General features: G+C 41.4%; 1 protein-coding gene across 2 annotated transcripts in view; it reads right to left on the bottom strand.

The window, feature by feature from the left end:
- The window catches only part of CACNB2 (calcium voltage-gated channel auxiliary subunit beta 2), a 257,850-nt gene extending 248,653 nt beyond the window's left edge, over positions 1-9,197 (bottom strand). For both annotated transcript variants that reach the window (XM_074865562.1, XM_074865592.1), the window contains exon 1: positions 9,084-9,197. In XM_074865562.1, coding sequence (XP_074721663.1) covers positions 9,084-9,182 — 99 coding nt within the window. In that variant the 5' untranslated portion in view covers positions 9,183-9,197. The remainder of the gene's footprint in view (positions 1-9,083) is intronic.
- Positions 9,198-14,448: the final 5,251 nt, after the last annotated feature.

Raw genomic sequence — 14,448 nt, 5'->3', positions numbered from 1 at the left:
AAAATGTAAAACAAAAATTGAATGAGGAATGTCGTTACATGGTTGCATTTCTAAAAGCAATCGTTGATAATAGAGAACTTTTTGATAGTAGAAAGGTCTTCATAGATCCATAAGAATAAAAAGTAGCTCAGAACCACTATTATCAGCAAATTATTCAAAACATTTTTCAGTTACTGTTGGAATAGACAGTTCTATCAGAACTATCTTTTTCCATCCAATATAATATAATATTCCACTTAATATAATATAAAGGTAACTAAAATACATTAAAAGTATCTTTGACATCAGTAGTCTTCAAATAAAACATCTTTAAATCAAAATTTACCTCTTAAAAATGATTCTGAGGTAACTGACTGTAGATACCCACCAACATTCTGACCCTCTTTTCTCCATTTTTTGTGTATGGAAATATACTTACAAAAAATAAAGAATTCAAAATATTCACATAGCCGTTCAAGAATATAAAGCATCTACATAAAGATCTATCTAGACAATTTCATAAATAATGTACAGTATAGTATTTTGTAATCCCCAAGGAGATACTAGAAACAAACATACACATATTCTCTTTCACAGTCATATTTTTGTATTTGTAACCAGTTTTTACAATATCTATTTTATTTACAGAATCATAGTGTTCAGTTTTATAATGCAAAAAATTACTACAAAGGCAGAAGAGGGACTGTGTCTAGAGTGATGAGGATAAAACAAACAAGAGCAGAATAAAAACGTATTACAAGCACAGATAAAATGCATACTTCTCTACCTGCAGAGCAACACCTAAAGGCATTTATTTTGGGCAACATCACACAGCAAATCCAGCTCAGACTGAAACTTACCTTGATTTTTCAGCTCTTTTTTTTTTTTTGTGCATAGCAGCATGCACATTTTTGTTCTAGTTTTGTATAGTGAAATCTATTCAGGAGCACAAGCTAAATACTGACTTTAAACACAAAAAAATACAGTTGACATGATGGCAGGCCACGGCTGCATAGCATAGGGAAAGTCAGTTTTACAGCTGCTTCTGTGCACAGACCAACTCTGAATCAGAGGAAAGGCAGACAATTTCAGCATGTGGGAAAAGTGGGATTTGATGACTCTTCTCATTATTTTAAAGGATGCTAATCTGGGATTACATTTGTCTTCCAGGCCTTTCAAACTTATTCCCACAGTTAGAAATGCCTGAAACTTTCTTCTAAAAATTAGGTAAGTCTTCCATAAACAAAACAGATCCTTACATATTTTAAAAAATTATTAAATGTCTGTCATGTGGAGAATCATGAATACACATCCTGTCATATTCATTATGTTTTGCTTCTTTGACTCTATTTTTCCACAAGAGCTTAATGCAAGAACAAGACCTTTGCACAAAAAAAAAAAAAAAAAAAAAAAAAAAACCCACACAACAAAACTACCAGTTACTTTCAATTCTGGAAAACAAAAAAATTTTTTTTTTCACAATGAACTCAATATGTTACTGTGATTTTCATATTTAAATTAGCTGTCTTATCTGTGTTCTATGCAGCAGTTGGCTGCAATTAGGTAGCTAAAAATAAAGGGCTGAATCATGATGTGCGGACATTGGCCAGTAAAACCAGCAACATGGGGCAGTCGTTCTTAACCTATACAGTAGCTGTACCTAACAGAAGGACCATAGAGGACCAGATGTCTCTGCACCCCAGTAATACAGTGCCCAATGGTAACAATCTTGAAATTCAGCATAACCAGCTGCCTATGGCATACCATCAATTGCCCCAGATGATTTTAATACAATCAACGCCAGCTCTGTGAACAAGCCTGCTTTATATAAAAAGTTTGCTGACAGGAACATTCTGACTGGATTTCAGCAGAACATCTTAACAAATAAAGTTATGTATATATGTAAGCATTTACGAGACGAGAACTATAGCTTGGTTTATTGGGCAGATGTGTGAAGTTCTTTTAAAATCATCTGAGTTACCAGAAACAAGAAACACAACACACACATTTAAGTTCCACAGCTTCTTAAAACACCTGGCAGACAATGTGAAACCTTAAAAAAAAAAAAGCCTACCAAAGTAATCTTGTAAATAACATTTCATCAAGTCTTAATAAAGCAAAGACTGCTTTCCAACTCTGACATGACAGTATATTGTGCAACCTTTATTCAACCCATGTAATCAAATCATATGAATCATATGAAGCATACATAGCAGTTTCCTGATAACTAACAGTTTCATATACAATTACTCATTGCAAACAGATGAGATCAATGTCACCCAGTGAAATCCTTTAATTTTAATGAGGTTCTGCCTCAGCACATGAAAAGCATGCATCCGTAACATTTAATCCTCTAACACGCACGACAAGCAGAAGGTATGGTTTATCCCTGTAGGCAAAATACTATCATCTGGAAGAAGAAATATAAAACATTTAAAATTATCAACTATCTACAACCAGGAACTGATCTTCAGCGACAGTCTTAAAATGCCCTTCACCAGTAACCACTCCAGTGGTATTTTATATCAAAGCAGAGGTGAGGGCTATACACAGGGTGAGCCTGAACCCTCACTAATTACAATATGTAAAATAGCACTAGTCATTGAGACTGATGACAGATGACAAAGATAAACCCTTAAAAACTAGCCTACTTGGTCTCATTCAAAGAATGAAGGAAGGGTGCAGAAGATTTATGCAGCAGAGTCACTGATATCAAGTCAGATCTTGAAACAAAGATGCAAGAAAGGAATTGGAGAGAACAAAAGCAGAAAACAAAAATTCAGAGCTGGAATGAAGCTTACATGATCTCAGATGAACAAATGACTAATTACAAGGATCAAAAGAATACCTAAAGGTAAAGAGTGACCCCCTGAAGGATTAGAGAATTGCTAAAAGAGTTAGAAATGAAAGAGCACACTAAGGATTTTTCCTGCGCATGTAAAAGCTTTGAAAGATATTTAAAAATGCCCATGTCCCAGACAAAGGATAGCATGCCAGGACAGTGCAGAACATGCATATCCAGCTCCATACACCTCTTAGACAACTAAGCCATTGCCACTTTAATCAATTCCTTACAACAGGGCAACAGAATGTTCCTTGTAGGTCAGACCTCCTGAGCCCTCTCTGGTCAACGGCCAGGCTTGCCACCACTCAGAAAGGACACCCTCCAGCTACTGGGTGGTGGAGCCTCCAGCGTCGGCTGCCTAACTGTAAACACCCACACTCTAACACCACAAACTGCGTGTCTTTGGCTATAAAGGGTCAGCTACAGAAAGAGCCAGGAATATTTCTGATCTTTGCATCCCAAATCACACTAATCTCATAAAAGAGGGGAGGTCAGCCTTCTGACAGTACAGCCAAGGGCTAGAAGACATACATAGATCTTGTGACAAGGTCCCCAGCACTCCATTCCACAAAGGGAACAGGGGCAACAGGACAATGTATCCTGGCTTGGCTGTGTCTCAGGGCCAGGGTTTCAGGTCACCCTACGCAGTCAACATCAGTGCAGTCCTGTGACAGGCGCTCATCTCTGTGACATACTTTCAGCAAAGAAGTTGCCTGAGGAGCACAGACTTATGTCCTCATGGCAGAGAAGAATTCCCAAGGTTAGGTCTCAAAACCTGTATTTCTTCAAACAGTATTTGCTATCAGGACACAATTCAGAAAAGACAAGGCTTCCCTTCAGGAATCCTATCAAACTGAGGATCTCCATATACAGTCATCGAGTCCATGCAAGCTACAGCGATGAGTCTGCTAAGTCCATTCCACAGCCCGTTTATAAAATCCTCCACCTACAACAAAAGAAAAATCCATCCAAACAAACAAAAAACCCTCCACAAATAATTTATTTATTGAAACTTGCATACATAATCCAAAAATAAGCATTTGACAGATGCTCATTTTTCCACCATAAAAATGAAAACCCATTTCTGCTGAGAAATGTGTAACAGGGTTAAACCTGTGATGCTCTTTTCTGCTGTCCTGTGATAAAACCTTGCCAACACTGCAGCTAGAAATAGGCCAGTTCTCACCAGTTCCTACACTCCTAAGCCATCTCCCAGTGCTCTCACCCTGGCCTCAGACCAGGTCACCTAGTATTTTCCATTCACCAGACAAGAAGTAGGGGACTTGGCCTGCTCTCCTCTTCCCAGTGGCTTGGGAACACATCTTGGTGCAAATCTGCTGCACATCTCCCCATAACACCACTGATGAAAATGTTCATTCCCAACTCATCAGAACAGGAGCATGCAACAGCAGAAGGTGCTGAAGCTCTTGCCCAACCCCACTGTGCCTCCTGCAGCCTTTTAAGATTGGTAACTACAGTTGTAGACCACATGCCTGCTGCTCCCCACCTGCTCTCCAAAGATTTCTGTATTTCTCTTACACAAGCAAACAGAAAAAAAAAAAAAAAAAAGAGATCAGACTCTGTGACAGAAAGATATTTGCAAGGAGCAGCAACCAACTACAGGGAAGCTTCCCCCTGCTAAGGGTCTGCTGCCCTGCTGACAGAGACCAAGGTAAGCCCTTAGAGGACAGGGAGGGTGATTTTGGTTGCTCTGTGTTATTTTGAAACTCTTTTATCCTGGCACAGGGAAGAACTGAGTAAAATAAGCAGAAGAAAAGTAACTGAGACTCCAGAGTAGCCAGCCTTGGAAGAGTACAGGAACTTTTCATCCATAACAGTTTGAAATTATAAACCTAGAGACAAAACAAGACAAAAACAGAGAAGGTCTCTAGAAGATGATTACCAGATATGCAAATAAACTAGGACTGAAATTGCTGCATCATTTCAGAGGGATTTTATACTCTAGGAAAATGTAAAAAACAATTATTATAGCCCATATATGCTGCTGGTGCGCAATACTCAAGTGGCAAATAAAAGTCTCTGGAAGAGTTGAGTATGTGAGATCACCTATAACTGACAGTTCAGGACAATGCAAAATAAACCCAAAGAGCAGAGGAGAATTATCAGAAAAGTAACAGCTGAAACCTGAAGGGCTTTCTTCAGTGAAGGACTATTAAAATTTATTTTTGTCAGTAAGGAGTACAACACTGAAAGGAGGTTACAACATCAGGAGAGACAACACCACCTCTTGCTGAAGACCATGAGAAAGTCCAATGAATGGAGTTGGATTTCATCTCTTCTTCATTTGTGTATACTCTACTGAGAGGCTGCCACACTGGGTCTGGCTTCTAGGGATGCTGCCAGAAGAGAGTAAAACCTTCCATGCCCCTATAATGAATGGTTATTGTTATCATGTAAGTAAGCAAAGGGATGTAAATTTTTTTTGTTTATGGCTTACAAAGTATTCCTGCAAGTCAGTAATGGGAAATACACTGTTGTAAAATGTTTATTTGAAGAATAGGTAAACACGGTATGAATTGTGATAAATCAACTCAGCTGAAAGAGAGCAGCAGAGGGCAGTGTGATTAATCTGCTGAGAATAAATCTCTGGCTATTCTTTCCATTCCTCATTACCACAAGACAGGCAGTGAAGGGATGGTGGTATAAGACTAAAAAGATAACTGGAGATCCAGGAAAGACGACAGTCAGTGCCAGGGCCAAATAACTAAGCTGATATTCTGGAGTTACCACATGCACAATGCTCTAAAACTCATTGTTAACATCCATCGCAGTCAATACAGAAGGAAAACTGAAGAAGCCTGTCCCCAACCCCATGTCTGCAGTTTACCTTCAGCAACACAACCCGACCAGCTGGAGCCAAGTGCTCCTGGAATGATGAAGCCTTTAGACTTGGAAGGGGGAAGCACTTAATGGTTTCAGGGCACAGGGGAAATCTAAATGCAAGTGAAAGTGCTGAAGAAAACAACTGAGAATTGTTTTCATTTAAAATGCGTCAGGTTGTTAGGACCTGCACTGACAGATGATGCATAAGGTGGCAAGAAAAAGAACAGGAGGAAAACAATAGTAGAGAATAGGGAAGAATTCATCCAGGGTAAAATACCTTCTCCCTCCACAAGATAGTCTGTTGTTGCTTGATACAAGGTTTCATTATATTTTCTTTGAAACATCTCGTATAATTTACTGATCTGATTTGCTATGACTGTTCCTGTGACACAACACAGGAAGCTTTACGATGAGAAAATAGCGATAGAAATTGAATCTAATGATTTCTGGGGACTGAGGGACTTTGAAGTAAGATCAGAAAAAAATTACAGGGGAGGGAGGGAAAAGAAGAGAGGCCAAGAGTTACCATGACAGGCATTAATATGTTACATTATATTATAAACAAATCAGCATAGCATCTGGGTTAATGAAAATAATTACATTGAATATTCTACTAATTCAACTTCCTAGAATTAAGGGGTTCTTGAAATAAAGAATTAAAAGGAGGACTGGAGTTGATTTTTTAAAACAGATACTGATCATCAAACACTGATGCGTTTGAACAGAGTTTGCTTGTTTTATGATTTCAGAAGATCAAATGCTGATTTTATTACAAAAGGGCCACACCTAAAACTACCAGTTTGCACTGACATATACCTGGACGTTGTGAAAAACTCCACTGTGTAATTGTTAGCATATGCATTCATCTGGATAAAACTGGACATCTGAAATTATACTGCAACCCCATCTGGACTAGGATCACCATGAGTACCTAGAACTATGTTTTTTACAGTAGTATGGACCTAAAAGCCACAGATAATAGAGAATAATACACCAATACCTTACTCCCCATTGCAAAGAACTTCTGAGGGAGAATACGGTATAACTGTCAGCTAAAGTCACAAAATAAAACACCCTAAAGGGATTTTATTTTGTTTGCAGATCTTCTTAGGAAAATGCATTATGGAAATAAGAAATAGATTTTACACAGAGACTGTCTAGGATTATTTCACATATTTAGCTACCTTTTAAGAGTAATTACTTCCAGAGTGTTAACATATTCGCTCCTCTGCCAAGTGGTGACAAGTTTGGCCAAAACAGATGATGGACAGGCATGATCCAAAACATCGACCATGATGTACAGCCAGGTTAAATGAAATCCTTGGCTTCGCAAAAGTAAAATTCTTGGATAAGAGAAATTTTGAGGCTTGTTACAACTCTACACAGGCTTTTCAATTATATTTTGCTAAATCATAATTCCCAGAAGTAGCACTTCAGAAAGAATACTTTTAGGAGTGATATCACTCCATAAGCTTGCATGTTGGTTTGTTGCTTTTTTTTTCCTGACGCATTACTTGGCATGAAACGTTTCTAGGATTGATACTCAAGTACCTCAGTGAAAAACATAGCGGTGGGCATAACTGAAGTACCTGTAGGCAATCTACTTGATGATTCACATGTTCTCATTAAGCCTCTCCTTCTCACTGTGACTATGTTCTAAAGCAGTAAGATCTTACAATATTGATTTTTTTGGAAATCATGTTAATGAAGCAAAAATTCAAATCAGAATAATTGTCTCTCAATGCAGTGCATGCTAAAGCATTAACTAACATTATTATTCAAAGGGCTCTTTTGCCTCCATAATCCTATTTTCCCTACACCAAAGGTTTATGTACAACTGGAATATGTACATATATACAAAACAGGATGTGATTCTTGCTTCGCCTAATGGCTTTGGTTCCAAAAACTGAAAAATATTTCCTGAACTAAAAATCTGCATTATTACTATCTTAAAAAGTGGATCTTTTTGGCTGTGAGTGTTCAGAAACCAATTCTGTAAACCAGAATACAAGTACTTTACCTGAAGCATAAATAACGCGGGTGTTAGCAAACTCTCCTTCCTCTCTAAACAGAGGTTCTTTATGCCTAGTTAAAAGGAGGGGTGAAAATCAATTTTATGATCAGTATTTGACATTTGTCCACAGCAGAGGCACCATATGATTTGACAGTTGCTGATTCTGTGCTTAGGGCTGAAAAGATATAAAAAGGGGAGGATTTGTAGGTCAGAAATTAGTTCCCTTGCCACTGCTTTTGGAGAAGCTGGCAAAGCATATGGCCCTACTGAAATGTCTGTTCTGCACTTGGAGGCTGCAGTCAAATTCACATCCAAAGAGACACTTTTTTAGCTTAACCTAGTCTCTGTTTCAGTGCCTGGATTTTGTTCTGCTGTCACTGGTCCCCAGCAAGTAAAGATCAATTAGCAAGTCTTTTGACAGACTGACAGCATTTTCCTCTGGCAATAGAGCACTTTGTGATGAAACTGGACCACCTTCTCGAAGAAAATAAAGCATAAGAGATAGCTTTGGCAGCAGCAATAAAAACTGCCACCCCAAAAGGAAGAAAACTCTGTCCTAACAAGAACAAGCATGTTTGTAATTTAAAACTCACGCAATCAGATTTTACCACCCTTTTACTGGGTTTAAAAATAGCTCCGTACGTCTTTGTAGCCAACTATTGCAAACTCGAAGATATTATGCAACATTCATATATTAAACAGGAACCACCTTTCAAAATACAAAGTCTTTACCAAGTGTGCAAACACCCCTATCCTGCCTCTCTCTCTTCATCCATCCACCCAAACGCAGTGTACATGGGCCGAGTTGTTAACATTTCAGAGATGACTGTACAACCACCTTCTGCGCGGTAACCGAGCAGCTTCAATCTGCAGCGCGTTCAACACCTTCAGCCTCCCCAAAATTCCTGCTCAACAAGCAGCGTGAACCACCTTCCCCCACCAACACAGACCGTTACCAGCCTGTGTAGGGGATGAGGACGGTTTCAGCAGCGCGTGTAAGCGTCGGGTACAGATACAACAGGTTACTGGTGCAGGGAGAAACAGCGGCAACCTGTGAGTTACCCATGCATGGATGAGCACCTTGATGGCAACGTATTCTTATGCATCCACCTTCTAGATAGCTACGAGGGTCTTTTGACTGACGAGGCTTCTACGGCACAGGGCAGCCCACCGTGCGTGTTAATTAAAGGGCGTTTGGGGGTGGGGGCGAGGGCAGGGGCGTCGTGCGCCTTCGGAGAGCCGTCAAACTTTTCTGACGGCGGGGAGCCGAAGTTGAAGGACGGGGCGCTCCGGCAGCCCCGCCGCTCCCAGCCCGCCGCCCGCTTCGCCCCCCGCGCCCGGCCCGGCCCCGCCGCCCCCCGGCCCGCTCCCCGCTGCCGCCCCGGGCCGCCCCCGCGGTACCTGCGCTGCCGCCGCCGCGGGCAGGGGGTTGTCCAGCAGCTCCATCTGCACCTCCTGCGCCGGGCTGGGAGGCGATTTGGACATGTCGCTCTGGACCATTGGCGAGGAGAGCGGGCGGCCGGGCGCCGAGCCCCTCGCCGGGGCAGAGCCGAGCCGAGCCGAGCCTTGCCGAGCCGAGCCTTCCCGAGCCGGGGCGGCGGGGCGCCCCTCAGCGCCCGGCCATGCCGGGGGAGGGGAGCGGGGGGGAAGGCGGGCGGGCGGAGGCGGGCGCGGCCGTGCCCTGCCCTGCCCTGCCCTGCCCTGCCTGCTGCCGGTGGGCAGCGCGAGGCGCCGGGGGACGGGGCACAGCGGGCGCAGGGGGAGGGCAGGGGGCGGCGCGTGGGGAAGAGGGAAAGTGACAACGAGCATCCCCCCTCCTCCCCTCCCGGCAGCTACCGGGCGGCGGGCGCGGGGCGGTGCCTGCCCTCCCGCCGGGCGGGGCGGGGCGGGGCGGAGAGGAGGCGGCCAGCAAGAAAGTTGGGTTGGGGGGGGTGGGCAGGTCTAGCACTTGCTTTTCCCCGCCTGCTTCTCCCTGGTCGGTGGGTGTGCGCCGGGCTGGGTCACCCCCGCCGAGGGGGGGCGGGGGTCTCACTCCCGTCTGCCGTCGTTAAGTTATTGGCAAACGACGCTTCGGGCCGGACCGGCTAGTCCGTGGCTTGCGGAGCGCCGGTGGCCGGGCGCAGTTCGGGTGGGAGCGGTGGGGGGGGCACGCCGCAGCCCCTCAGCCAGCCCTCCCCCCCACCCAGCCGGGTACGGCCGGGGGGAGGCGCGGTGACCCCCCCCAGCCCTGCCGTGCTGCTACTCCCTGGCCGTGTGGTATCGCGTGTCGCAGCCCCTACCGAAGCCCGGGCCACGGGGCAGGGCTGGGTTTAGTGAACAAACCTGCACTTTCCAAAGAAAAAGTTCCATAGGTCTGCCTTGTTGATATCCTTCCTTCCTGGACTTCTTGGAGATTCCCGTGCGCACATCAGCGAGGGATGAGTAATTCCTAGCTAGCGGGTGAGTTGAAGCCCACTGTCTAATTTTACATAACCTATAGCAGCAGGATTTCAGTCGTGTTATCGGGTACCCCACAGGAGGCTTTTGAATGACCTGTTCTAAACCTGGCCTGGGAAAATCACCCTTCACCCCTGAGATGATCTATTGTTCATTTCTTGGAAACAAAATCCAACTTTATGACTGTCCTGACAGAGACTAAACCCTCTGACCGCATAAGCACACAAGGCACTGATACTTGTAGTTAGAGAAGGTTTTGTAGAGAAGACTCGTTACCTCTCATTGTTGTCTGTGGCTTGGACCTAGCTGCGCTCCATGCAGCAGGAGAGGGAAACTTCTGTTTTCAGTACCACTTTGTGATTGTTTGTGAAATCTCTCATAAATTGATTGTAAACAGTGAAAAATCTGTTCGGAAACTGAGTGGCCTAATGTCACATACTTCAAATCACAACCATTACTAAGAGCAATGTAATAGTCACATACAGGAAAAGAAGCCAGTGAACAAAAACCAACACAAAAGCCGGTTCAATTTCAAGATGTACTTTCAAGCTTTCTCCCAACTGTATGGTTGATTTATCACACTTTTCATAATAGCTAATAAATTTCCTCTCTGAATTAGCTTACCCCTACAGATTTTCTCATATGAATAGTGAAAATATCCTGCAGGAACTACCCATTTCTTGTGAAGGAATTGGCTTTCTCTGCAAGTTGTAGTGCTCTGAGGTTTGAAGAAGCTCGAGAACATTCACTTGTCCAAAAAGTTTCACATTTCATTTTAAAAAGTTGTCATAGTATTATTCAAAAATAATTTCTAGAATTTGGTCAACGTTGTTGTCTATGGCAGAACAACCTTAATTCTAACTGAAAAGAATATCTTTTATCTGGTTACATTTTGTTCAAATAGTTCAATAGAGATGCTGAATAATCTTGAAACTATAAAGAAGATGCTAGAGCCTGGGCTGCTTCCAGATATTCTCTTAGTGGCTAAAACCAAGAAGATATTTTCTCTTTACACATTTGATGGGAAGAATGCATACCTCACCTTCTAATATGGGCCTTGAAGTAGTGATTTATTTGTCACTTCCAATTAGATTTTTTAAATGGAATTACTTTTTGTGACCATCATAATAATTAAAGAAGGATAATACATAATTAAAGATTTACTAAAGAACCTAAACACAGTATTCCTCTTAATGTTCACTAAGCGAGGTGTTGTTATAGAAAGATGTTGGCTTTGTCTTCTAACATCTTTATAGCTTTCAAACCATTTATCCTTCTGTTTCAAACCATTCTCTATGAAAGGCACTTGATCCACCGTGATTCAGTACATTTACTTGGTAAATTTTCAGGCAGCCATCAGAGATCACCTATTCTCTCTCATGCAGAGGAGGGAGTGGAATTTCTTTAATCATGTAACAGTGGTCCTTCATATTGCCCTCTGGATTTTTCAGTTTGTAAAAAGTGTATAAATAACATAGCATTTTTTGTGAAGTATACCATTCTTCTTTAAGAGTAGTAGAGATCATTTCGGAAGCATTATAGTTTCTAGAACCATAAATTGTGTATCTGTGTTGAAAGGGTATTTCTACTCCCTCATAAATTAGAGCTTGAATATATCAAATGCAGTTCATTTTTTGTTTGCTGAGTCTTATATCTTTTATCATTACTTTGTCTTCTTTCCTTTATAAAAAGATAAAGGTAATGGTTTTGCTTGTTTATATACACACATACAAGAGCTGTAACAAGCAGGGACTTGAGAAGGAAGTTTTTAAGGCACAAATAAAAGGGAACTCACTGACTTAAATAGTTAAATATAAATAGTTGTGTTGTATAGTTTTCTCTAGAAAAAACCCACAACAAGCCCCCCCCACACTAATCACCTCCAACTTCCTAGTAAGTTTATTTCGTTTTTCTTCCTGAGAAAAAACATTCTACCTAACTCTTCTTTAGTAGCAATTATCATTGCTTGCCTTGATGTAATGAGTGGCTAGATTAGCCTAGAAAAATAATTGTATCTTACTCTGTTTCACTCTTTTTGTTTAGCAGTTGAAGAGTTCTCTAACCTTGAAATGTGCAGTGAAAATCCTTCAGCTGAACACATACGCATGCAGTCATCCCTCTGCATGCTGTTTTTGGCCACATCTGCTCCAGGTTAAGGGTCAATGTGTAAAAACAATATGCAGAGATTCCAAATTGCTCGTTCTTTCTCAAGGGGAAAACAACCTGCTATGCCTAACCACTTCTCAGCAGAAAACCACTCTGCTGCTTTTTTTTTTTACACTTTTATCTGCAATGGAGAGGTGTTGTGCATGCTTATTTGGGTTTTTCTGAACATGTAAATGTTAGAAGACCAGAAGAAAAGATAAGCTGGTTTGTCTGTTTTTTTTTTTTTTTAAAAAAAAAAACAAAAAAAACCAAAAAAAAAAAACCCAAGCAAACTCAAAACCTTAGGCTGACAAAAAAGATAACCTGATTTGGGTGCCAAAAAATAGCTTTTTTTATTGTGTGAGAGATTAGAGGTTCCTTTAGAGCAAGGACCACTGCATTACTTTGCATGTTTAACTGTCCTTTACCACCAATATAAGAATGTTGTGTCAGCACCATGTCCTAACCTTTGCACACATGTACAGTGAGTACAGGATTGATTTAGTCCATAACTGTCACCTGAATGTGACAAAAATAGGCCTAGGATGGTTGGCTGACATTTGTGCAAATGCAACTAAAAGCTAATAACTTAGGCCCAAGGCAGATCATTAAAAACTTGCATAAATATAGGACAGTGAGCTTAGAATGACTCTTATGAAACTACTAATTGAGCATATGTTTAAAGCCCTGATACAGCAAATTTCTTTAGGAATATCAGTTAAAAAAGAAATGCTGGCCATCTATTATGCTGTGCCACCTCCTGCTTAAAATGCATTGTAGCTAGAATTTCAATATTGTGAAAACAAGAATTCACTCAGTTACCTGGATTTAATATCTCAGAACAGACATAGTTCTTCTTCTCTAGTGATAAACTGGAAGCTGGCTGTCACAAGTGCAAACTAAAGAGATTCCTCTTATTTTTGTACTTTATCTTTCACACAACAAGTCTGAACAAAACCACTCCAGACAGGCTCACTTATGAATCTATTATCAGTCTGTATCAGAGCATAACACCGCCTGACTGGATTTAATGAACTGATCCATTCTTCCAGCTTGTGTTTATTATACTTTATTTTTTAGGATATAGGTGCCACGCAGCAAAACCTTGATTGATATTGTTACAATATATTCGGGACACACACATGCACAGGATTGGAAGGAGCAAGGTTTCTACATGATGGAATATATGAGCAAGATACAAACACTGGCAAAAATGCTCCTAATGCACAGGAATACTTGCAAAAGCTACAACACCTTCTAAGCACATATTTTCATCCCTTTGCAAAACGTGACCAAAAAAGGCACGCTCCTGCTCGCAAGCTATTCACTTTGAGAGGCAATTTTGTTGTCGATGGGTTGTATACAAAGTTCATGTTTGATTAAGCAGGTCTGCGGAAGTTGCTGGTTTCAGCTGATATTTTCTTTCCTTTTTCTTTGCCCTCCTGTCATAATTGAGACCACATATCTCCTTTTGTATCCCCAGTCTTTACCAACTATGGTGTTCCTATTTATAGCATTATTGCTCTCTTATTATTAAATACTTGAATCACGAGAGCACAAAAAGGCTTTATGGCACTCTCACCCACAAATATGCTTAGCCCATGTGAGTTACTGACATGAGAGACAGCTTTTAATAGACTGTGCGGCCTGTGTCCAAGGATGGCATCCGAGCTTGTCTCAGGTCCTTGAGGTTGGCCTTCCTCTACCGTTCATTAAGCCCTGTACTCAGCTTGGGCTTTTCTGCTTTAGGGAAAACATTTTTTTTTCCGCCCGACAATCACTTATTTGTGTAATGGAAGCAAAACTTCATTCACAATAAATGGTGTAAGAAAAGACAATGACAACCTCTAATCTGTATGAGTATTGCAAAACCATCAACATGGTTGACAGTTAACTCATCATTACCAAGGCTGTTGGCAGAGTTAACACACCTAAAGAGTATTACAACAGTTTACAAATTCTTTGCCAATTTATACATGCACAGATCTGAAGGGCAGATCACTGATGGCACAATTCCACATTACCATCAAGTCAATTTTAAAAGTGAACGTTTGCCAGAAGTCACTTCCCTCTCTCCTCGCCTTGGCTGTGCTAACCTGATCCTCCACTGCACACCCTTTGTGCTTCTCTGAGCATGAGGGAACCCATTCAAGAATTAAAAGTGAAATGTAGTGGAAAATTAAAT

This window comes from Strix uralensis, chromosome 1 (assembly GCF_047716275.1).
Source record: "Strix uralensis isolate ZFMK-TIS-50842 chromosome 1, bStrUra1, whole genome shotgun sequence".
NCBI lineage: Eukaryota > Metazoa > Chordata > Aves > Strigiformes > Strigidae > Strix > Strix uralensis.
This window is presented reverse-complemented; position numbering and strand designations above follow the sequence as displayed.